At 40.7% G+C, this 25,478-nt stretch overlaps 1 protein-coding gene across 1 annotated transcript in view; it reads right to left on the reverse strand.

Annotated features, from left to right (window-relative positions):
• Positions 1-1,567: 1,567 nt before the first annotated feature.
• Positions 1,568-25,478, reverse strand: part of SYNE3 (spectrin repeat containing nuclear envelope family member 3) — a 65,227-nt gene continuing 41,316 nt past the window's right edge. Inside the window, exons 16-18 of the mRNA XM_058807990.1 lie at positions 25,092-25,241; positions 23,860-23,898; positions 1,568-12,410 (exon numbers count right to left, since the gene is read on the reverse strand). Coding sequence (XP_058663973.1) covers positions 12,210-12,410; positions 23,860-23,898; positions 25,092-25,241 — 390 coding nt within the window. The 3' untranslated portion in view covers positions 1,568-12,209. The remainder of the gene's footprint in view (positions 12,411-23,859; positions 23,899-25,091; positions 25,242-25,478) is intronic.

Here is a 25,478-nt window from a genome sequence, read left to right on the forward strand (position 1 = left end):
CTAAATGGAGAGTTTTTAAACATTCTGTAAAATCCCTGTTGACTACAAGCCAGGTTCTTACTGCTGTAAATTGACTTAGTTCCAACAGCTTCAATGAAGCTACACTGATTTACTCCACTTGACGGTCTTACCCTATTATTCTTATTTATTGAACTTGCCACCTTTTGCTGCTACAACCTAAACTTCCATCCTCTAGCAGCAGGGTTGCTATCTAAAACAGGTGTTTCTGCAGTAATATATGACTTCAGAGATTTATAACTACCTGGAGTATTTCATTGTCCTCTAAAAGTGTTTATAATAATTCTCGTTGACTGTCCCAGCTCCCACCAATCAGCTGTAAAATTGTTTGCAGGCTGAACCTGATCAACAAAATATTAATTCCCCATGCAAGCACGAGGTGTTTTATCTGTTCATAGGCACTTTTCCTCCCTGCTGGACAAAGGCCTTTCCTGGTCTCTGTACAGTGTCTGAGACAAAATGAAGCCCCAGGCTTTTTTGCTGTTCCAGAAGAAGAGGCCTGATATAAACAAAGCAGGCTATTTTCTGTTTTTCCACAAAAAATAGACTGCAAGATTAAAAAATGCATTGCAAAGGAAAAACAAAACCCAGAAATTTCTTTTGTGCACTAACTGTACCCCTGATGGGAATGTGACTGTCCCACCACGACACTCTGCTCTCCCTACAGCCCTGGCTTTGCTTTACCCTGCTCTCTCCTAGGAGGAATTCAGGCTCTGCTCCAACCTTGACCCAGCTGTGGCCAGCCAAGTGTCTGCATTTGTACTTTTGGGGGCTTAGCAGGAGACAGCTCATAGGAAGGCACAAGATCACATGGTTCAAATGCCTGAGAGAAGTCAAAGAGTTGCATAAAGCCCCGTGTGTGCATAAAGGCAACAGGGAACCTAACCCACAGGTTCACCAAAAAATTGTAGTGGTTTTCTACTTGTCCAGAAAGAACTGCCTGTGGAGCCCTTTGATATCAGGGATACTGGCAGACTTTTTCTCATAAAGACTAAGGAAAGAAAGCAGCAATTACGTGGAGCTAACGAGAGTTGCGCATCCATACACACACACTGCAGTGATTGCTCTTCAGAGAGATCAGCAGAGCTTACACTAACAAACTGTTAGCTCAACAAATGTGATTGGTATTAACTTCAAACCCAAGGTTCACAAAAAAACCTCCCCTTTGTCTTACCAGGTTTGGGATTGAGGAGAAACCTACAGAGAGTGTCAGGGGCCAATGCCATAAGAAATCACAGTGAACCAGAATATGATTTAGCAGATTCACATCTTCTTCAGGTCCAGCAGAATGCTATTTAAATAACTTACAGAAAAGCTGACATTTTCTGTTAAATCTCAAAGGACTAGAATGAAGCAGCTACATTTAGCAGAGCCATCTTCCAGTGATACCTGAGCAGAGAGGCAGAAAGCAGCAAATTTTATCCTTGCTTCACTTGTTCTGGTTGTTTCTAGGTCAGCCCAAATACTCTAACGGTATGAAAAAAGCACAGCAAAAGTGTGTAGCCACCACCCAAAATAACCTAAAAGTCCTTAAAAAGAAATGCACATGTGTTTATTTACTGCACTGACTGCAACATCAAATACAACGATATTTTCATTTCAAAAAAGGACACATGCAATAAAATACTCTGATTTTAGAATCCAATTCAACACACTTCATTGGTAACACTGAAGCATCACAGAACAGGCAAGGGCTTGGGGTGATGAATTTCCAGTCTCTTGATCCTACTTGCAAACAGCAAAGTCACATCATATTTTATTTGTCATCGAGGGATAAACTTTTGGAATAATGTGGCTGGATCACAGAAGGTTCCAGCTGCCCCTTAACTCCCCTATGAGTCTTGAAGAATCAGATTTTTTTTTTATTTGGGAAATATTATGCTTTGACAAGGATGAGGAATAGACAGTATTTTCCAAGCAGAGAGCAGAAATCCTTCCATGTTATACCACAGCTGAGGTACAGAACAAGGGCCTCTGCTTCACAGGTGCAGAGAAGCCAAGGCTTTGAGTTACTTTAACTATTGCTCTGAAGAATGAAATCAGGCCATTTTCTGCAATATTTCACTGCAGCTTTCTATTATTTTCATCTGCTCATGGGGCTTAAATCAATTTAATCTGGCATTTCAGCTATGGAATAAATCCACAATACACAGGAGGAGCCCACAGCTCAGAAAAGAACACAAAAAGTTCTCCTGAAATACTCAAATCATAGCCTCTTAACTACTTAAAAGGCCCTGTTCTGCATTAGAAAAGGTCCTTATTCTATCATAGCTATTCACACACCACAGGCTCTTATTTTTTAATATTTTCCATGAAGTTCCATGGGACTAATTTTCAAATAAGGTTCTAAACAGTGTAAAAAACCTGCAGACTCATGGCCCAAAATGGCACCATTTCTAGCAGAAACTCTCCTGGCTTTCATCTGGGACTTTGAGGAGTGTGACATAACACTGTCCAGCCTTTCAAAACAATGACCTGATTTCTTTCTGCATCTCTTGCGTGGCATAACACTCAGGATGACTTAGCTCCAACAATTTACATAAAACATAAAGTCAGTCTTTTGATGCAGCTGCATTTTTATAGAATTACACAGAGTCAGTATACAGAAGCTTACAGGTTTTTGAGCTAATTCTAGCAAACAGGAGGATTTATTTATGAAAACAAAGAGTTCCAAAAGTACATGGAAATCTGTAGAGCAAAATATATATCTCTGTATAATTTCCCAACACAAGCAATAGGCAGTTTAGAAAAATATGATTGTTACAGTCTTTCTGAACCAGAAAAGAAAGGATTTAAAAAATAAGTTCAGCTTTTCACAAAGCCATATTTTTAATAAGAAAATAGAGTGGTCCACATTTCCCTGAATAAGCCTGAAAGGTTAAAGAAAGGTCCAAGCAAAGCAAGGAGTTGGACTTGGACTTGATATCAGCTGTGATAACATGCACATGTCCAGAGACAGCTGCTTGGCTCGAGTATTGTTTACCTTAGAAACGAGCCTAATTTATCACAATTTTATTCAAAAATCATAAATAACATGACTAAAGTGGAACTGGTCCCCGCAAGGCAAATAATTATATTCATACAAGCAAAAAGTGACATCAATCCAGTTGGTTTCTTGTGACAGTTAAAAGGTATTTTGTACTCAACTGTTACACTGTACAGCACATGTATAAACACAGATTATTATTGCAGACTTTGCTATCAGCTACTATACATAAACTACAAGAGATGTTCATGCTGTAATTGCCTCTAAGGTTTTTGTCCTACTTGAATATTAACATTTACAAAAACTGGAGACCTGAATTCAAGCCAGGATTTCAACACGCAAAATGACAGGGTTCACAGGAAGGTTTTGGATCCTCCCCATTACTGACATTTGGAAGTGGATAGGAGCTCTGAAGAATTCATAGTATCAGTTTCTCTTGTGAACAGCCTTTGGTTTTCCCTGTGCCCACAGGCAGGTGATCCAACATGGGACATGCTGGTGAAATTTAGATTCACATCAATAAATCTCCTGTTAAGGAGAATTCACATTTTAGTTTCAGATCACTTCTAAAAGAAGGTGGACAAATGTACCTCAATATTAGCTGATTTTTAAATTAAAAACAGAGAACTGTTTGATTGCAGAAACTTTGCTCCAGGCTGTTCTTAAAAACTATTTAATTTATCAGTCAGACCTTTTTAGTAATTCTGTTCAATGTGAGAGCAAATCCCTTCATTTTGTCATAATTTTTGTGAAATATATGGGATATTTACCCTATATGGGAGTCTTAGCACATTTCTTTACACTTTCTTCTAGCTTGAAACAAAACAAAAGCACAAAAACTGATGGAAGCAAGATTGATGGAGTGTTGGTGAAGGGATCCACAACTGTTTAAAATCCAGGGTTATGAATTCAATTGGGCCCAAGACAGCCCAGTGCTCTGAGGACCTCTGCAGGGGCACTGGACGTGGGTTATATTGCCAATAAACCACAATGCAGCTTCTGGGTCTCCTACCACTTCTCAGTGTCCGTGGAGAGTTATGTCTCACAAAAGGCAATGACAGAAAAATGCAACACCTGCATTATTGCTTGTGTAATTGCTTCACAGTGGTCCAGTACAGTCAAGTAAACAAATGAGAAGAAGGTCTGCTGCTGAAAGGGAAGCTCTGAGGCTGGGCAGATGGAGAGTGCCCCCTGGAATCACCCGATACACTCAGTTAACACAAATTAAAAGGGAAAAAAAGTTTAAAGAGTCACACTGATCAAAGGGAAAACATTTACTGAGGCAAAAATTACCATCAGAGTCTTGGAGCAAGACAAAGGTGTGTCTTTTGCCTTCCAGTCAAGCTCGTGTACAAAATGGAGGCTGGAGTTTGAGGACAGACACACACATAGCACATGCAAACACCTTCAGGAGCAGCCAGTGTTCAAGCAATGCCCCCCAGGTTAATCTTACAGGGTTTGATCTGGGAATGGGATGGAAAAATCATCTTGGGTGCTTTTCACCCTAAAGACTGAAACCCAAACTCAAAGCTTATTAAATCTCATCAAAGCTCTTTACAACATGTACCTCTAAACTCTTCCAGCTTCCCTTTATGACACAGTTTCTCTTAAAAGCTGCACTTAAAAGTTACATTGAAGTGGAATGTCACCTTAAGTAGAGCAATAATTATGCTCCCCATTACCTACATATATATATATATATATATATATATATATATACACACACACATATATATACATATATATCTATATTTCATGGCAACAGAAAGTACCGTACAGAGGCATTCATTCATATCTGCAGTGAAACAAAGTCTGTGGTGTTCAGTGCTTATTAGACTTGACAAAAGAAATAATTTGATTTAGATGGGAATCACTTCAGGAGAAATAGCAGCTCCAACCCCCGAGTTCCAGAGGGAGGCCTCCCAGCAAAGTGCTGCTGAGGGCAGTGGCACTGCTCTCCAAACTCCTTCTCCCTTTTAACACACAGCTTTTCATGGAGCAAAAAGGAGCTCAAATAAATGGCTTGCTATAGGGCTTGATAAATGAGTTGTGAAATCAGTTTGTTAAAAGCAATCATTTTCCTTTTCTTTCTTTTCTTTCCTCCCAGGTCAGAAAAGGGGGTTCTGGCTTATTTAGGGTGTATAACAATGACAGTGGAACACTCGTGGCAGCTCAAGGGCACAGAGCCTGGCTGAGCAGCACCTGGGAGCTCTTAGCCCAGCAGTGACAATGAGAGGGTAACAGAGCTGCAGCTGAACCACTAGCCCTCTGTGCTGACTGAGGGGCAATTTTCTGCACACAGAAATTGGATTACACATCAAAACCTGCTTAGAGAGGCGAAGGGAAAAAGGCTCTGGGCAGGCTATGAACAATGCTAACAGTGAGGCTTTCATTATTAATAATTGTTTGTTCAGTGGCAGCCTCACACTCCTGTCAGCAGATGTGACTATTAAGGGCAGTCCCTGAGCCAAAACTGAAGGCAGATGTGGGCAGATGTGGGCAGGACATGGACAGAAGACTTGGAAGAAATGGCTGGCCAGGACTGGAGTCCCTCCAGATAGTGATGAAAGCTGGTTTGACACAGGGGACAGCAGAAACAGACAGATCATCTGCAGGAGGAACTGCAATGGGGGAAGAAACTACTGGATTTTAAACTCATTGAAACTGGACCAGATTTTTTCCCTAGGTATTGAGGAAGAACAGCCACTGGAAACATTTAAGGTGATGGGAATGACCTAGGCTGTGGAAGAACTGCAACAGGAAAAGAAGAAAAAAATATTGGGATAATTTACTTTGGAAAGGAAGCAAAGCCAAATCTCTTCTGCTCTCATAAAAGAAGGAAAGACAAAACATGGCCTGGAAAGGGTAGTGCTGGTCTTTCTGCTTCCTTGGACTTAGCACAAAGTGGCCAAAAGAAGGAACATCAAACCATCCCCACTCCCCAAACAAAAGGTTTGTGATCCAAAACCAGTTCAGGGGAATACCTTTATCACAGAACTTGGAATAATGTGGACCTGGCTGGTGTAAATGGCTCTGAAGCCAGAAAGCCACTAGCATTCAGTAAGGCACTGAATAGGCTTGCCCCTAAAATCTAGAAGACTGAAGACAACCTGACATTTACTTGAAAAGGAACAGAAAAAGTCCCACCTCAGTTCTACAATGCATTTCTGCCTCCTGAGGATTGAGCAGAGACCATCATGAGTGGCTTTCCATCTATAATAGCATTTCCTGTATCTTTTTCTGGAGCATCAGCACCCACCACCTACCATTAACCTGTCACTGAGGGGTTTAATTTAGCAGTTTCTTCTGCATTTAATGAAGAGAAAAAAACACTTCCAGTGCTCAAATTTCAGCTCAAGTGAATCACCCTGAGGGGAGCCTCCTTCCACAGCCAGGGACATGAAACTGAACTGTGCTGATGGCCGCTGTCAGAATTCTGCCTGGCAGAGCCCTGGGATGGCAAAGTCCCTGTGCCTGTCATCAGTCCTGGACTGCTCTCCTTGTGCCAGGCCTGTGAGCTCCTCTTGCATGGAGATTATCAGGCTGCCTTTGGAAGAACTAATGTTTCCAGCTGCTTCCACTGGGATGCTGCACCCTGAGCTGTGCAGTTTCACCTTACCCACACTCTGCTAGGAGGAGGGTTCTTATCTCACAGGTACAATGAGGCAAAATCTGGCATTAGCTGAAGCAGGTTAGGGAACAGAAGTGCCACTTAAGCTACAGTTTGAACTGGTATATTCCTGATATATATTCCTTCTTTTCCAGATCTACTGATAACTCTCTGGTAGACACATATTCATATTTTAAATTGGATAGAAAACAGGTAATAAAAAACCCAATTGTGTGACAGATTATTCCCTCCTACTTTTTTTTTGTTTTGGGGTGGGGGGAGTGTTCTGTTCGGTGTTTGTTTGTTTATTTGTTTGGGGTTTTTGTTGGTTTTGTGGGGTTTTTTTATTCAAGAATATTTGTTTTGTTTTACCATTTAACAAATAAATGCAACATGATCCCACAATTCTTAAATGGACATGTACAAGTCAAAATGCCTCGTGCCTAAAACATCCTGCACTTACCCAATACCTACAACTAACTTGTTTATATTCCAGTATAACCAACAGATATCTTCTTTTAGGTATGGTAAAAGTAACAAGATTGATTTCTCAATGAATCATGTTGCCTGCACCAGAAATATTATCTTTAGTATTTTAATAAACTGGTTTCTGAGAGTTGCCAACCTCTGACAGATAAATTAATGCAATAAACTTGTAATGGCTCAGAGCAGGTCAGTGTCTGGGAGCTGCTAAGAACATCCTCAACAGCCCCCAGTAATTCTGGAAGAAGTTGGTATAGGTTCTCTGGACAAATGATACTCTCCATGGGGTAGTAAACTCTCCAAAAGCAGCTCTTACAGCCAGCTGGGTACATAACCTATGACTTGAGAGACATCTATGATGCCTGGCAAAGACATGTTTATTGGGGGTTTTATACCATCATTTCTTGAAAGGAAAAACTATTTTTCCAGTTTCCTATGGTGGATAATTTAGTTTCAGTCTGTAATATTCAGTTATTCCAAAAGGCTTTGTTTGGTCTGGGAATCTGTCACAGTAGTTTTGGTTGGTTTTTTCCCTAAAGAAAAGAGGAAATGTACTCTCGTGTCAAGACAAGTTAAAAGAATTATTGTACATGAATTCACTCTTCAAATCTCTTTAGTGCTAATGAGATGTGTATGCACATACATAAAAGTAAAACATTCCCTATTTAATATTGAAAAGGACATCAGATGTAGCAAACTCCTGAGGTCTAGAGCAGCTAAAGGGAAAATACTGTTTCTTCTGATGTGCAGAGATCACCATCTGTCTGTCAAGGAATGGCCAATTTTTGGAGGCATTTCTTCTCTCCGAGGTCCACAAATACTCCAACAAAAGGATTAAGGAGAAGCATACAGCCATTCTAAAAGCTGTCCAAATTATTCAGTGATCACTATGTGGTTTAATTAGTTAGTCTAGTAGCTTTATTTACAGCCTCAAATATTTGAGTCTTCTAAGTTGTCAGTCAGCACAAATAAAGTAACACTTGGTAGAAATCATGACTGCTCTGGAGATTGAGTGCTAGCAGAGGAATACAACATTTCTAATGTATGTGCTTAGAACTGAAGATGTTTTTTATACAGAGATTTCTGGAGAAGGCATATATAAATAATATTTAATATCACTTAAATTGCTGGCTGGAATGAGAGAAAGGGCTGATAAAATAGACATGGGGCACAATAGCAATTTTCTACCTCAATGTATTGCTGCCATGAAAATTCTCTGGAAAGCATCAGGCTTCAGAATCAATTACAGTTCACAAATGAGCCTTGCTTCCATGCCAGAGGCTGGGTTTGGAGTGTGCCTTTGGGTAATGCCTTGCTGTAATGCATGGGCAGTGGAGTGCAGGGACAGAGCTCTGTGAACAGGCTGGGGGTCTGCAGGGAGTGCAGGCCAGCTGCACACACCACTCACAACCCCAGACATACTCCATGTGTTTCAGAGGCTTTTAGCACCCTTTGACTGTGGCTGCAACTGCATTGGGGCAAAACAGTGAAAGTCCTCAGCTGCAGACACATCCAGGGCTCTGTGCATCCCAGGCTTTGGCAAGGGAAGGCTTAAGGCAGTGGCACCAGTCTGAACCTGAGCTGTAACACATCTCAGTTACATCTGGATGTCAGAGATGGATGAGCTAGGGATTTTACAGGCACAAAAGTGAGCATATCACCACCAAATCATCTGTGAGCAAAGATGAGGAACTGGGCTCAAGACTTTAAGGACTGATTTGGAAACCAGTCCCTACAAACTAAATCCTTTGGATTTAATTTGTGTTTTGAGGAATCTGATCTTTGTACAGTTTCCTGGAAGCTGGACTCATTATTCCAATTACTGACTTGATTAATATTTACACACACTTCCAGGAATCAGTATTGCAAGCTTTTCAGAAATAAAAACCCACAAGAGAATGAAAACAAAATTAAATTTTACATTTACATCTCAAGCTTTTGTAATTTTCTTCTTTCTTTCTTTGCCAGAAAAATCTCACACCTGCCTTGAACAGGTGAGGTAAATGACATTATGGAAGACTTAAATTGTTTTCAGTGATATGAACATTAAAGTCCTGTGCTTTGGATAGTTTTCATTGCAAAGAAGTAGAAATATTCATCACTTCTGTGAGATATTCAGATTATTTAAGTTAATGAGAATAGATTGACTGAGATTTAAAGCAAAACTTTCCAAGATTACAGACAGGGGACTTACAGAATAAACTGATTGCAAATCCAGAAGCAAAAGTGTGTTTCTAATTTAGTTGTTTGGTTATTTTTTTAAACCTGCCACCACACTGAAACATCAAGGTGATGATGCAGTTGTTCTTGTAAGATCTTCTGTGCAGAATTTTTTTCTCCCTGTTACACACTCCCATGGTGTCATATGCATTTGTGAACCCATACAAATCACCCAGATCAGAAGGGCTTGGCAGAAAGAAATCTGATGTGAGATTTTGTGCTTTCATAGAAAAAAATTTCCATCTCCCTACTGACTTCCATTTGCAGCTTTATTTTTCCTCATTATTTTTACTTTCTCACTGGTATTTTACTTTCATCACCTGGATCAGCTCAGCAAAACCCAGAGAACTGCAATGTAGCTACATCACAGAAAGATGTGTGCACACCTACACACATCCACAACCACACAGAGCAGGTTTTGTCACTGCCCCTCTTCCCCCACAGTTCTTTTCTAAAGGAAGATTTAATTTGACTGGAGATGTGTGTGATGATTAACTCCCTGCTGGGCAGACACAGGGGTTTCTTCCCCCAGAGCTGGCAGCAGTTTTTAGAGGGATGTGCATGGCACTTGCACTGCTAATCAGGAGAGCAGGAGGATGTCAGGAGGAGGGAGCCACCAGAAAGAATGGCTGCAAGGAAGGAATTAATATGCCCCATTCTCTGACAAATTACAGCTCTCCTCCATCTGGCTCCTTCGGGAAAGGAATCACAGGCCTTCCTTCACTTCCCAAAGTGAATGTCTTACTGCTCAGCATACATGGACTCTGCTCACCTTTCTGCTTCCAGTCCCTTCTGCCTGCTCTGAGAGCTCTTCTGCTGACAGCCAGGTTTTAACCCACATCAGCTCAGCTCCTGCTCCATGCTCCCCTTGCCCTTTGAGTGATACCTGCACCATTCCTGCTGTCTCTCCTTTAATTTCCACTCTTTTACATTTTTAGCAGACTTCTGGCATTTTAATCCAACTCTAGCAAACCCAGTATAGTCAGAAACATTATTAGGAACACAGTGACAGAGTCCTGGTGGTGGGAGAGTCTCCCCAGAACACGTAGAAGCCCTGTTACTCACCACATTTTAAACCTTGAAAACTGAAGAAAAGCCATTTAATATGTAATATTACATATTGGTAATATGAAGGGAAGGGGAGCCAAAAGGATTCTGAGATTTTTTTCTCTACAGACCCTGTGCACTTGTCCTGTGTGTTCATTGTGACTCCTTTCTAAGGCTTTACAAATTGATGGACACCTCTCCTCTCCATGCTTTGCTGCTCCTTTCACACTGCCTGCTCTCCTAATCCTGTGCCCAAACTGAGCTCCATGCTGTTATGCCTCCTGATTCTACACGATTTTGCTTCTTGAACAGAACTTCAATGATTTTGTTAAATAAGTGCCTTCCTCCTTCAGTCTGTCAGCTACAATATTATTTTAGACCTTATGCAGAAAATCACACCAAGTACCCCATAGTGATACACGGAAGAGAAATTTCTCCTGCAACAAAGCCAGGAGAGGGAAAGTAACTGTTTCTTATTTTAATTTTTTCATAATTACTACTGTAGCTAAAACCATGACACAATAAGGGATAGCTCTCAGAAATGGCATAAATTTTTAGAAATTACCTTTTCTCCCAGGAGTCAGTTAGGTAAAACACCACTAAGAATGGCTTCATCCCTCTGAAGTGAGAACTGCTTTTACATTAAAGGCAATGTATAATGTACATTCAAAAATTTGATAAATCAGACATAGGTTTAGGTAAATAAATTACAAGTTGCCAAAATTTTAGAGTTTAGATTACACAGATTTAGATTATGCTCGACTGTCGTTGATACAATCAGTTTACACAATTTCAATAAACCATTAATAAAAAGAATCCTAGGTAGGAATCTTCTTTCCAGGGTGGTATTATTAAAGTACTTCCAAGTTTTGGTTTACTGACACCGAGCCAGGCTGCATCCCACTGTTCAGGCTTTATAATCCGTTGCCAAATGCTTCTTTATAAAGTAAAAAACCCAACAAACCAAACCATAAAACCCCACAAACACAAAAATCTAACAAAAAACCTACTCTTTGTTATACACAAGATTGGTGATACAAGGTTTTGTTCAGTGCTCATAAATTTGTTCAGAAAATTATGATCTGATTTTAAAAGTTCTCCTGATAGAGAGATGCTAAAAAAATATATTATTTTTTTTCTAGCTTTCTTCCCACTGTATTCCACCTCTCCTGATTCAGGTGGGCTGGAAAATACAGTAATTGGAAAAGAAATCTTGTAAAAAATAAGAACAAGAGGAGGTCCACTCCCACTCCTACTGAAGTCAGTAGAAACATTTCTATTAGCTTCTGCAATCCCTGTATCCAGATACTGAAAAATCAGCTCAAGATTTCAAAGAGAAAAGTCCAAATCTTCCTTGGGCTGAATGTCAACCACTCATATTTCTACTGTGTCTCCAGTTTACACTCTGGTGCACGACCACATGTTCTTATACTTGCTCTGACTTCAGTTGCAAACCAAAATCTGATGTTAAAAATCACCCAGAAAATCCCACAACAACACCATCCTTCAGTATTGTTTGCTGAAAGATGGCAGAAACATTGCAGAATTATCTTTAAACAGTGGATGAGTGGATGGTGGTTGCTAGTTTGACCACAGATATACATTTATATATATATATATATATGTACATACATACACGTAAACAATCTCTATATACATAAGTAAAATAATAAAAAAATTGTAAAAATATTAATTTTACTCAAATACCTGATTAAAGTGATTAATCTTAAGTTGCATTATGTGATGCATCCCATTGGCATGTGTTAGAAGCCCTAAAAACCTACGTGAGCTGCAGTTAAAACCAGAGTTCTGCCCTTCCGCCGTCGCCTGGTGCCGTGCCAGCGGTTACGTTGGAGGGGGGCCCTCATATCTCAGCATCAGCTTGAAGGAGCGAGCAAAGTTGTTGGCCAGGGTGCAGCTGTGGCTCTCTCTCTCTGCCAGGGGCAGCAGGAAGGCCAGGAGCAGGAGCAGCAGCAGCAGCAGCTGCAGGGGAAGCGCGGCCCGGCGCACGCGATGCAGGAATGAGCACGGGCCTCCAGAGCGCTCCTGGGAAACACAAAGCAAAGAGCAGCTCAGGAAAAGACATTGCTGGGGAGGTCTACTTCAAATACAAACACATTGCTGGGGAGGTCTACTTCAAATACATTGCTGGGGGGGTCTACTTCAAACACATCAAACTGCCAGGGAGAAGGTCAGAACAGCCCCTGTTGTCCTTGGCCTAGAACCCAGCCTGGGTGCTGGGCACACTGAAGGTGACTGAAGTTAAATTGTGTCTTTTAGAAGAATATTTCAATATTTTCAAGAATTCCCTGCTGGAAACTGTTGTTTTCTAGAAGGAAAACACTGCTGACTTTCTAGAAATTTTCTAGAATTGCTTCCAAGCCCATTTTCCCAAGTGGTGGTCACACATGCTCATGCCCAAGGTGTTGACTCATCCCCTCACAGCCACCATACAGCACAGAAGGACTGTGTTTGCTGCTCTCCAGTCAGTAAAATGAGAGTGCTGGTGCCTGGAAGAGAGGAGCAGCTTCTGCTCTCCATCAGCACAAAGGAACTGCATTTGCAGCTCATCCAGCCCCAAGTCATCTGCCCTTCAGCACCATGCACTGGCTTTGGGGTCTGCAAGACTGGAGGTCAGAAAAAAGGCCCCACAGTGCAGCCTGCCTCAGCCTACCTTATACCTTACCAGGCCCACCTCAAAACTTTATGTGATGCAAAACAATGAGAGAAACCCAACATTGGTAGTGAAGGAGACATTAAAGCTACATTTATTTCTGTGCAGCCCTGGGGGACACAAAAGGAGTCCCATTACACCTTGCTCTATAGTGGTGCAAACCTAGAGTAGGTCAGTTAACCTAATAAATTTGATCTGGTTCAGCATGACCAAGACAGAATATATCTATGGCTACAGAATTCAGAAAAGATTAATTAAGAAGGGAGATTTCCACTGGCAAGATTCCTGGGTAACTCCTGCCAATGAGCTGCACTGTGTGAGTTTCAAAAAAAAAAAAAAATCAACTCTCTTGAAAAGAAATCTGATAAAAAGGGCTCAATAACCCACTTATTTTATCAAACTAGGATTTATGCAATGAACATAAATACAGTTCTTAATCAGCTACATTAGGTACCAGCCTACATCATAAATGTCAGCACAGAACATCCACTGGAGTAGGGCCCACACTTTCCACAAAAGAAAATTAATTTATTGTGTTCAAGTCACAGGCAATGTCAGTCCCACAGCAAAATTAGGGCTTCTGCTCACTGTGGGGTGTTTAACAGGCAATGCCTTTGTCGCACTATAGCACCGTTGCCTTTTTCCCAACCTGGAAATGAAATTTGAGATCATTTTGATAAGAAGGTAATATAATGAACATAAACTATCCATGGGAAACATCAGCAAAGAAGATATGGAGGAGATTGATGGTAGAAGAAAGTAATTATGCCTTTCACTTTTTTTAATGATCTCTTCCACTGCTTTCAAAATTACTCAGTCCCTTGTAACTCCATTTAAATGCCTACAGAATTAATTACAAAGGTAAATACACAGCTGCAGTTACACATCATGAGACAGGTGTGCTGCAAAATCCTTCTGTTGTAGATGGTTTGCTTCCATTATATTGAATGGCTGCTGAGATTTAATTATTGCATCAGGCAGATGTAGAGGCAGCAGAGCAACAGCTGCTTGCTCTGTCATTTCTGGCCCACAGTACCTGGGCTGTAATTTGTTCCCTGAGGCCAAGGAAAACTCAGGTCCCTGGGCACTGGAACTGTCAGTGGATAAAGTCTACATGCCAGGAAGTGAGTGGGACTGACTTTGAGCACCACTGGGCAAGTTCCCTGGGTACAATGATTATTTACCCTTGAAATCAAAGCTTCACCAACCTGGCTGCCTCACAGATATCACCTGCTCCTACTGTGACCTATTCTCAGAGTACAAGACATAAGTAGCTATACTAATGAGACTTTCCCTTCTCTAGTCCAGACCTGAAATCCCTCTCATCCCCTGGATATCATCTACCTAAGGGCTGAACAAACCCTGGAGGGTCTTCTGTGTTTACACTCAATGCTAAATCTATTGTGCACAAGAGCAGCAGCCCCAACAATTGGCTGGAGCTCTCTGGGCTTGTCTCTGTAATGCCATGGATCAGCCTCTTCTTGGTGTGTTCAGTGTAAATCAGCGCACTGTCATCCACAGTTCTGTCTTCATTGACAAAGATTTCTCATTCTTCATTCTTCATTGCATCCATAATATCCAGCAATATGACAAATACATTTATCAGAGTGCCCCATCTATAAGGAAAAAGACTCTTGCCAGGTTCCAGAATGCATGAACAAGCTTGTTTGTAGATATTAAGAGCTGGAGTTCTGTCAGTGGAAGATGCAATTTGAGTTAATTCTGCTCTGGGACAATTCAAACCATGCTCTTTGTCCTACCACTAAGGCACAGTAAGTCTTAATGCTGATGTTACAGGGAAGGATCCTGAGAGTTCAATAGTTCATTCCAACTGGAATCCTCAAAAATGTTCTCACAAACTCAAACTGGGACTTAGAAATCAATCCACCTCTCACTGACACAGTTGTGAGGACCACCAGTCTTCCTAGCAACACCTAAAACTTCTGTTTTACTGCTGTCAATCCTTCAGAATTTGTTTTGAAAGCTACTTCAATCTGAAACTGTTCTTTCATTGCCAGGCCAGCTGCAACAGCTCTCTTCCCTGTTACACCTTTCTGCCTGTGAACTGGTGGGAAATGTGAGCATTTCCAGTTGTGCCTTGTCTCTGTCCCTGCCACAGCCCAGGCAGCAGAAATCTTATGGTCACTCAGGCCTGTCACTGCTTTCCTGTGATGACCACACTGCCAGTTAGCCACTGTTCTTCCTACCCTGACTCTTCTACCAATCCAGGATTTGACTCTGCCTTGATTTCTACAGCAAAGACTATTAATAACCCAAATAACATTTCAATCTCATAATTTCTCAAAGTGCTCTTAGATAACACTGGAAGAAGCTGTAAAATAGTATTGCTTTTCACAGCTCATCCTCCAGAAAGAATTAATGCAAAATGGATTTATTAACAAGCTCTCATTTGCTCTCCTCTGAGCTTTCTGCAGAGGAGGGTACTCAAGCTAACCACAGCAGCTCCTAGCATTAGAAAAATCAGTGGAGAGAGAGTTATCTTGGGGCAGAACTTCAGAGAAGGGGAAATATTTTGCCCTTGTCTGCTACTTCTCTCCCACCTGCTTGCTGGGTTTATAGGTATTTGTGTTCAATGAACTTTTGTCTTCAATGCCCAGTTTCTCTGTTTTGTTTGATCACACAGCAAGGTCAGAATGTTGTATTTTAGACTCCATTTGTTGTCATGGGAATGACTCAGCTATAGCAAACATAGTATTATGATGCCTCTGCAGGACTGAAAATGAGGCCCACAGGAGCTGTGAGGGTTTGGTGTTTTCAGTAAATTTGCAATGATAAACCCTTAATAAATGAGGGCCTCAACCTGCACACACTGAAATCCACAGGAGATTTATCATTAATTTCAGTGTCTGCAGTGGGATTATGCACAGGAACAACCAAATAAAGTCAGGATCAGGAACTACTTGTCTGTGGAGGTCAGCAGGTATCTTACAAATGGATTCATTAGTTATATGCCCAAGTTGTTGTGACATGAAACCTTCATTAGTTCCATTGCTTTGTGCTTGCTGGAACAATGATTTTTTTTGTGGTTTTTGTGGGGGGTTTTAATGTTTTCTTGTGAAACTATGAGAGGTGTTAAATGATAAAAGAAAATTGAAGGAGACACAGTAAATTTTAATAGAAAAGATGATACCTTTGGAAAAAGCATGGAAAATTTGAGGCACTGACTCCCTTTCAGAGGATGAAAAAAACAGCACTTCAATTTTACTATGTCAAGATATTCTTTGAGATCTGTGATGTGAAAAAGAGATGCTTTCAGGATGTAGTGACCTGAGACCATGGCCCCCACAGGAAATTCAGGAAGCCAAGGTACGAACCTCTGCTCTGCTGGACTCAAAGTGATCAGGGTCCTGGAGTCAGGACACACTTCCAAGCATTCAGCACATCACTCAGGGTTAGAAAAGGACAGCCTAACACAGTTCTACCTTTGCAAGAGACAGTTTGAATATATCATTTCCATATGAGATGGAAGGTTGATGATGAGAAAGATGAGAAGGTTGGAACCACAGCCCTTGCTACACAGTGGAATTTCACTTTCCCAATCACTCCAGCTACTGGCATCAGTACAGCTGCCACCCAGCACCCACAGTGCCTGCAGTGCATGTGTCAGATATAGACTCCACTAAATATTCTGAAATCAAATCTTCCTCTGAGAAAAACTGGCAAAGCTCCAGTGAAGTCAACAGACTTTTAATTTCTACCATCTTAGAATAACAGTTGGAATACCTGGGTATTGAGCCAAAGTGTCAGAGATATTTCTGAAACACATATGGGAAAGGACTAGGTTGGCATTTAAAAGGAAAATATACTTTTCAAGTTCACCATCAGGAGTAAATGTCCTCCCTCTTCTCCCTCAAAACACCAGGACAAGCAAGGACTGTCAAGGGGTGGACAGCTGTGTTTTGTGTAATGCTAAATGCATGCTTGCTCCAAATGAACTGCACTGGCTGTGAAAATTCACATTTGTACTTGATTCATGTTGGGGCGTTTGAGTGACAAGCATGGGTTTGGATCAGGGAGTGCTCAGCAGCTCAATCTGTTTGCAGTTAATAACTCCCGGCCAAGCGCACCGTGGAAAATCACTTGGATGGGAAACAGCAGAAAAGCACTTTAGAACTTGCTACAGAATATTCTTGTGTAAGTTGCTGAAGTGTTTTACTAAAAATCAGTGTCCCCCTGGTTTGCTATTGACCACATTCCAGGATATAAGAAAACACACAGTTAATCTGTGTGAGAGAGCAGAGCAATATAGCATCTCATACCAGCCTCATTAGCAGAGTTTTGCTGCTGCTTGTATGTCACCAGCGTGCCTGACAAAAATCATACCTGCACCACTGAGTCAGTCATCCAGCAGAGAGAAAATATTTAGTCTGGATTTATTCCTCTTACCTCAGAGTATTTCCTGCTGCCTGAAAACTCCTGCTCTACCTAGGGATAAAGAGACCAGTGCCGTAGTGTCCTACAGGCATGACACACAGACACCAGCAGCCATTCCACTTTGTGCCAGGGCTGTACCCAGCCCAAGTATCCTCTGTTCTACAGCAGCTGGCACAGATGCATGGGTAGTAAGGCAGGCATAAATAATTTCTCCTTAATATTCTCAGCCTCCAGCTACTTTCAATTTAGGCAGTTTCCTGAGCCTGACAGGACTTGCTCATCTGTTTAACATTCAGGGAATCTTTCTTCCAGATACTTGTCCAGTTTCCCCTTAAACCTACACAAACTACACAGAGTCCTCAATGTTCTTTAGCAAGGAGATCCAGCTGGCATGAAGAACAAATAATCTTTGTTAGCTTTGAACCTGGCTCCTGGTTCATTCTACAAGAGATGGAGAGTCAACCATCATCTATGCTCTCAGAATAAATTGTGATGATGTGAAACCCTAAATTAAATGCCTAGGCAGGATGAATCCAGGCCTACCTCCACAGTGGGGAGGTTACAACATATTGGGCTCAAACTACAGCAATAGGGACAGAGGAAGAACTTCCTAACAGGAAGAATAACTAGGCCTTGGAAAGGATCACCTACACAGGTAAGGATTCTACCACTTCATTATTCCTCTGAGAATAACTAGAGCTGCCAGGAAGGCTGAAACAACAGCCTGCCATACTGAAAGGAATCTTGGAGATGAAGTGGAGTGTGCCTGGACAGGAGTGTTAAGCAGCACCACTTGTTTTGGTGAAGCAGCTGCCTTATCAGTGCCATTCTGTCCCAGAGGCCCTGTGCTTCTGCCACTTGAGATCCCACTGGGTACTTCCTCAGCTGTCACTCACAGAGGCAGGTTATTGACAACAAGAGATCAGTTCCAGGGGGATCACAGGCTGCTCTCTCAAACCAAAGGAAATTGGGTTTTTTTACCTGAGTGTGAGATCGCTTGGAGCTGAGCTTCCCATCAGTTCTCAACTCAGAGAATGTCCCTCTCCAAGATAAACAACACATTGCAAATCACAGCTGGCCTTCTCAAGCAGGAAATAATTCAGGGGAGTTGGATACTACTGTCTCCGCAGAATTGAGCATCCAACATGCTCCTGAGCAAGGCACAATCCCATAAACCACATCAGGAACTAAGATCAGCCTCTGTTGATTGGAGGTTATGTGGCCTCTGCAGAAGGACACTGAGACCCTGAGTTCAGAGCTGTATTTTCCTACAAGCAAACACTGCCCAGGGTAGGCAACCAGCAGTGAGGAATAACTCAGGGAGGCTGGGACCCCATTGATCCCTGTGCTTATCATTTTCCTTTGCATAAAGAGCTACCAGAATGAACCAGAATGCTGAAGAGAGGTTAACTGCAGCCACAGGAGCAATTTTAGCTCTGGCATTTTCCATCTTCAGACTGCTTGACTTTGCAACCTTAATGTTCCCTTCAATTCTGAAATGCATAAGCATATGCATGTAAATAGGTAAGTGTACAGGCAAATTAAAGACTGTTTTCTTCCTTAGGGAAGATTCCCCATGGCTGGGGGATAATCTAGAATCTTCCATGGAGGCTTCATTTAAAAGAAGCAGAAAATAAGCCAGCAGTTCGTATCTGAGGTTTCAGCAGCCACATATGGTGGGTATTTCAGAATTTCTGCTGCAAAGTCACTTAGAACCAAGCACTGTGCCATATGTACTGTGACACAAATGGATTTATAAAGGTTAGCTTCTGTGTGCACATACAGCATGACATGTTTCCAGCATATCACAGGACAAGAGCTACAGACTGATCTGTTAAAGTAGCACTGATTTCTATAATTCTCCAGACCTAAGCAAGCAGAAAAAGACCTTAGTCTTCTATATTCAAGAAGACAGGCAAATAAAACAATTTTTCCCAATTTCCAACTTCCACTCATCCTTGCAAGTTGAAATAAACTAATTAAAATAAGCATAGAAAGAATAAAAACTGAAAGAAAGACAAAATGTTCTGGAACTTGCAGAGGAAATTATTGACATGAAAAAGCTGGTTTATTATGTCAATAATGTATATATCCAGCTGTTTTGCCAGTGACTTCTCTCAAGTGACTTCTCTCAAGTCAAGATCAAACTTTTCTTAAACTTCAGCAGCCACTATACATAATTTAATTATATTTACACTTTGTTTAAATACTTCAAAAATGTGATGGCTTACTTTTAAATAAATAATAGGTATAAAAATTAGAGGTAATGATTAGAAGTGTTTTTCTTACAGTGCCTTTTACAGCTGTGTTAAAAACCTGTTTTTTCGGGTGTATACTGAAAACTGGTTGCATTCTGCTATTGCTCAACAAATCTCTCTCAGTCCTTACCTTTCAGTTAGGACATGAAATTATATCTGCTGAGAAAATCATTCTAAGCTATCTCCTTGGTGAAAATCTGCAGCTAAGGACAGATCTCTTCACATAAAGCAGGGAGCACCAACCACCTGCCTAACTAACACCACATGAGCATGAAAGGAAAGAAAGAACCAGGTGTCCTGGGGAGGAGGATGGCACCTCTTGCACCAGCACTGCTGCAGGCAGAGCACTGGCAAGACACAGGTGTGGCAGGACCAGATAAATAACAAAGAGCCCCAGCTATCTAACATTTGGGGACACTGCAATGTAAATTGGAAAATTACATGAAACCTCCAGAAATAAGAGCACACAGGCAGGGAGTCTTCCAGGTGCAGTAATGTGAAGGGAAGCTTGTGAGCCTGCTGGAAAAGGAAGGGGATGCTGCTCCCGGCTCAGCATACCTAACAGTGGGTCTGAGTTAGGAATGGGCAGGTAGGATTTTTCTGGAGGTGGTTTTTTTTTTTTTTTTTTTTTTTTTTTGACTAAGCTTTCTTTCTGAGCAAATATCACTGAAGGAAGAAAATAAATCTATCTGCTAATTTTTAATGCTAAGGTGCCCTTTGTCCTGTGTTTGGGTCATGGTCTAATTCCCAAAACAGGTAAGCACAGGCTTATAGGCATAATGATGAAAAAAAAATAATGGACAGATATTACAGATATTAGCATTACCTATAAAAGAGGTATTGAAAAGTGAGGAAAAGATACCTTTTAGTAAGTCTTTTTCATTTTACTAAGACTGTAATTGTACCGAATATTTCAAGGGTGCAACACCTAGCAGGACCTGAGAAAAACACTTTCAGTAGAGAGGCACCAGCACCACAGAATGCTGTGCCTTTCTGCCACGAGGAGCTCCCATCATATCTGCACTTGGGCAGAGCAGACCACAGCACTGTTTTCTTCCTGGCAAGCTTTGGCAGCTCTTGCTTTGCAGTTTCCTGAATGACTGCATTAATTTGATTGACTCCAGATCAATGGTGTCTCTAAATAAGATTAAATTACATGTTCCTTCTGCCTGTATGTTACAGGAGATTACTCTTAGCAGAATCTCAAAGGAAGCAATTAGCTGACCACTGATGTAATGAATTCTAATTATTTTGTTTGTACAAACAATAAAGCCAGGTCGTTTGTTTAGCAAGGAAGTAATTACTCTGAGAACTTGAGAAAATAAATCAAACAGTGCTACCTAGACCTGTAAATAATGAACCTTCTACTTCCCATTTATGCTAAGAATGCTCATGGAATATTTTCAGGTAGCTGGGAGCCAACCTTTGAAAGTAACATTTATCACAGTTATTATTGAGCACTTGCTTGATTATGTTCTTGAGTGTGCTAGGTACCCTGCAGAAATGTCCATCTACATTGGCTGTCACTGGCACCTGCTAAAAATTCACTGCAGCCAGTGCAATTTCCTGCAACTGCTTTTTGTTAATCAGCAAGAAGTCACTCACATCACAATCATTAGGCTGTTCTGCTCCTAAGGGCACCAGTGGCAGGGGCATGTCCTCAGCAATGGATGAATGATCAGGAGAAAAAGCACATTACTATACATGGAGCAGGCTCTATTCTGCCCAACATCTGGCCATGTAGGCCAAATCAGAAGGCAGTCAAATGAGAATGGTTCTAGCTGGGTCTTCCCTTCTCCATGTTGATCTCTGCTGCTGCAAAATATTCACAGCTTGAGCAGGAGAGACAATCAGAGTCACTGGGGACCTCGTGCTGCAAAAAGCAGAGAGCACTCCAAAAATTCCTCAACTTCTGCCACTTCTGCTGATTTTTTGTGACTCAAGAGCATGAGGGAGCTGACAAATTAGAGATAACCTGAGCCTATTTTATGCAAACTCACTGGTTGTTGCAAGCACAGTGATGCAGCCATCTGCACTTCCTGCAGATACCAGCTCCTGAGATCAGCCATTCCCTTCAAGGCAGTTGGCTTCCTTTACCATAGCATTGAAAAGATATTCATGCATACAAAAATATTTTGCTTAATATTTTTTTTCGTTTTCAGCCACATTTTAGGTGTTAAATCTGAATTTAAAGTAAACTGCATGGCCTAGAATTCTGCAGTTGGCCTGGTTTTCCTCTTTTCTTAGGCCAAACAGTGATACACCCAAAAGGGATCAGCATTATTTTCTGGCTCTCTTAAGTGGTGCTAAAAATTCTTATGGCAACACTGTCTCACATCCTGATAAAATCTGAATGAAAAAAAAATGACATTACTGCTTCCAGCACTTGGATTCTTGTAGTATTACTGTTTAAACAGAGAATAAAAGCCCTGAGGTCAGTGAAATCTCACTGAAGTGAGCAGGGTATAAGTTACAGCAACATCTGTACTGGCTGAAGGGAAACTGCAAATCACTTGTTAGTGCAATGGGAGCCATTTCCCTCATGCTTATGAGGTATTTCAGTTCTTCAGTCCTTTCCACCCTGAGCTGTTTCTCTTTGTGTTCAGTAGCTATTAAAAACTCAGAGAATGGTTTTTTTTTTTTCTTGCTGTAGGCCTAATTGACAAATGTTTGCTGCCTGCCATTATGTTAAGCTAGTATCTCTGTAAATTAACTGAAGACTTTAGTCTAATTTGGTGAATGTAAGGGTGAATAAATACCATGTACCCCAAGGCACATGAGGCAGATAAATTAAAAATGGCATCTAATTGTACTGGAGACATGCTTATGCCTAAAGCTTTTGTTTTGCTTTCCCTACAAACAACTTTACCAATCAAACAACATGAAATCAGAGAATTCCCTGGTCAGTCTTCTGGAATATCCCTGTGAGCCTCTTCTAGGGAAAAGAAGCACTACTAAATGTTTTGGCTGCCTCTACACCAAGTATTAAAATGTCATACTGTTTTTCCAGCCTGAAAAATTCTGGTGACCTTACTGGCTGAAACAATTAATGCTGAGCCAGACAGGCAAGAACAGAAAGTCTTTGGGGGTCTTCAGCAAGGCTGAACTGCAGCCAAAACCATTGAGGAAGGTGTGAGAACTGCCTTAAAACTGGTCAGTACTTTGCTGGGTAAAAATATTGGAGCTGCTACTCCACATTTGAGAATAAGAGGAATATCTGATCAGAATGAGCAAAGTCTTGATTTCTGGCCATGCTTGAAGTGCATTGTACTGCACCCTTTAAATATTGGTCTCTTCTACAGAGGTGTTGCACCAGGAGAAATCAAGGGTTTGATTTACCTTGGAATGACTATGTGATTATGATCCTGCAACACATTACTCATCCAATCTCCTTTGTGTTGGGCAAATGAAGCCTTATTCTATTCCTTCCAAACACAAATGGAAAGTGAGATGACAGTACAAAGCAGAACAGTTTCTATAAACAAAGCAAATTGTGACAGAAAAATTTGCTGACTTTATGAAAATGGGATCAAAAGTACTGCTTGGTTTAATAAGAAACTGGCAGTATTTTGTTTTCTTTTAGCTTCTCCTTATCATCTCCTGTACTGCCTCTGCTTCTAATGTCATCACTTCAAAAAGAAAATCCATCACAGGAGGAATTCTGCTGCTTAGAATAAGGATTTAGTCTAATAGCATTAGACAAATCTCCTGACTTTCTCTGGCTTTCTGAATTAGAAAGGAGGTGGACTGATTGATCCAAAGCATTTTTTTCAGAATGTCTAAAGAATTAGAAGTCCCATTTTCAAAATTATTTTAGGCACTTAACCATTAAATCCTTTAGATAGATATTTTGGCTCTTCCTTAGTCTCTTTTGAAAAATGAATTAAATTCATATAGCATGCAGATGTATAAAAACTGAGTTTCACTCCTCTCCTAAATATCCTCTCTAAATGGATATTTAGCTTCTAGAGATATAGTAAGCCTACTTCAAGAGTAAAATCTCTGGAATATTTTTCCATTTAAAAATCTGGAGAGAATCAACAAGTTCTTTAAGAGTGGCTCTTAATAAGCTAATTGATTTCAGGAATCTTGAGAAAAGTTTAAAACCATTTTCTGCAAAATGTCTGGTCAAACATTTTTTTAGCTTAATAATAAGAAACTGTCTTGCCTTTCTGAATCTGTCTGTTTCCTCCAAAGATCCAGCACTCTGTTTAAAAGAAAGAAAAAAAAAGAAAAGAAAAAAAAGAAGCAGGAAGTTAAGATTCCAGAAGAGCCTGTAAATGAGTATTCACCACACAGGAGATGTTTCTTTCATATTCAGGGTCACCTGGACAGAGTGAACCAGCAGGAGATTTTTTTAATGGGCTTTTAACCAACATTAGGCAGAAAGATGACATGTTTTCAGGTTCTTGACTACTTGAATCAGATAAGCAGTTCTCCCAGCAATAGCTTTGACTTTACTGACACCTATTGACTATGTTAATGCTTACAGAAGAGTTTGGTTAACAAATCATGAGTCATTACAATCAATGGCAAACAAAGAAATATGCTCTTTGTTAATAAAAGTCATGCTTACCTTCCATGCATTTTAAAGGATTTATGTTCTAAAAAAGCTCTGGATTTCAAGAAAAGGTTTCTCAAGGCAGAAAATTTTAAAATGCCTCAGATTTTAGGTGTTCAAGTTCAAGCACTCTTATACAGAAAGTACCAAATGCAAACCTGTAAATTCTAATCCTTTGATTATGGTATCTTGAAGCTGCTCAGAGTATTTAAGCTAGAAAAATATTAATTAATAATAATTATATATATTTATGCTAAGAACATGGGAGTATCTTTAGCTTGCCCTGGAATATCTTATATATAATGATGAATTCTGCCATCCTTAGCGTGTCTTATATATAACAACTAGGTAACTTCTTTAATAATTTGGTTTTTGAATTAAAATTTCTCATCTTTATTTCATTCCAAATCATTAACCTATAAGGACAGTTTTAAAAGGGACTAGGTCCTTCTGTGCAGTTACTCTGAATCAGTTCAGTCAGTGACTATTCTGTCTCACAGCAGGAGACACAAATAATGAACAGTGAATATATTTTTACTGCAGGAACTGTCAAAAAATAACTCTATGAAGAATGGGTGGAGAAAGGACAGAAAATAGAAATCCATGTGCCCAGAACCAGGCACACACCCAAAGTATTTACACACACAACTGCATGCCTCTTTGCCATTTACTATTCTGGTTTGAAACTTCCATCTCAAGAAATATCTTGAGCATTGCGTACAAAGGGGAAAAGCACACAACTCTTAATTAAGCAGACACACATGAATACTGCTGAAGTAAGACTAGCAATGTGAAACAACCTGAGAGAGCAACGGCAGAGCTCAGCAGCTGTCACTTACTGGTGAGCTCAGGGCCTCTCTCAGCTTGGATTTGTAGAGCATCCATCGGTAGCGCAGCTCCTCCAGGTCCTCAGAACTTCCCACCACAGGATGAAGATGAAGGAGGTCCTCAAAGAGTTGCTGACCATGAGGCACACGAGACTGCATCTCCTAAAAGCAAAGACAAGGCTCAGCAACAATTCAGGATTCAGGAAGTCCCCGCTTTTTAAATCAGCATTTGATAAAACAGTGGTTTACACACATGTTTATTTTGGTTGCTGCTTTTTTGGCCTGAAATAATATGAAACTCACCTGCAGGACTCCTCTAGCCTTGGATATTCCCGTGTTTAGTTTCTAACAATCCAAAACATCTAACAAATTGCCATGGCATTTGGCTATACTCCACAG

This window comes from Ammospiza caudacuta, chromosome 6 (assembly GCF_027887145.1).
Source record: "Ammospiza caudacuta isolate bAmmCau1 chromosome 6, bAmmCau1.pri, whole genome shotgun sequence".
NCBI lineage: Eukaryota > Metazoa > Chordata > Aves > Passeriformes > Passerellidae > Ammospiza > Ammospiza caudacuta.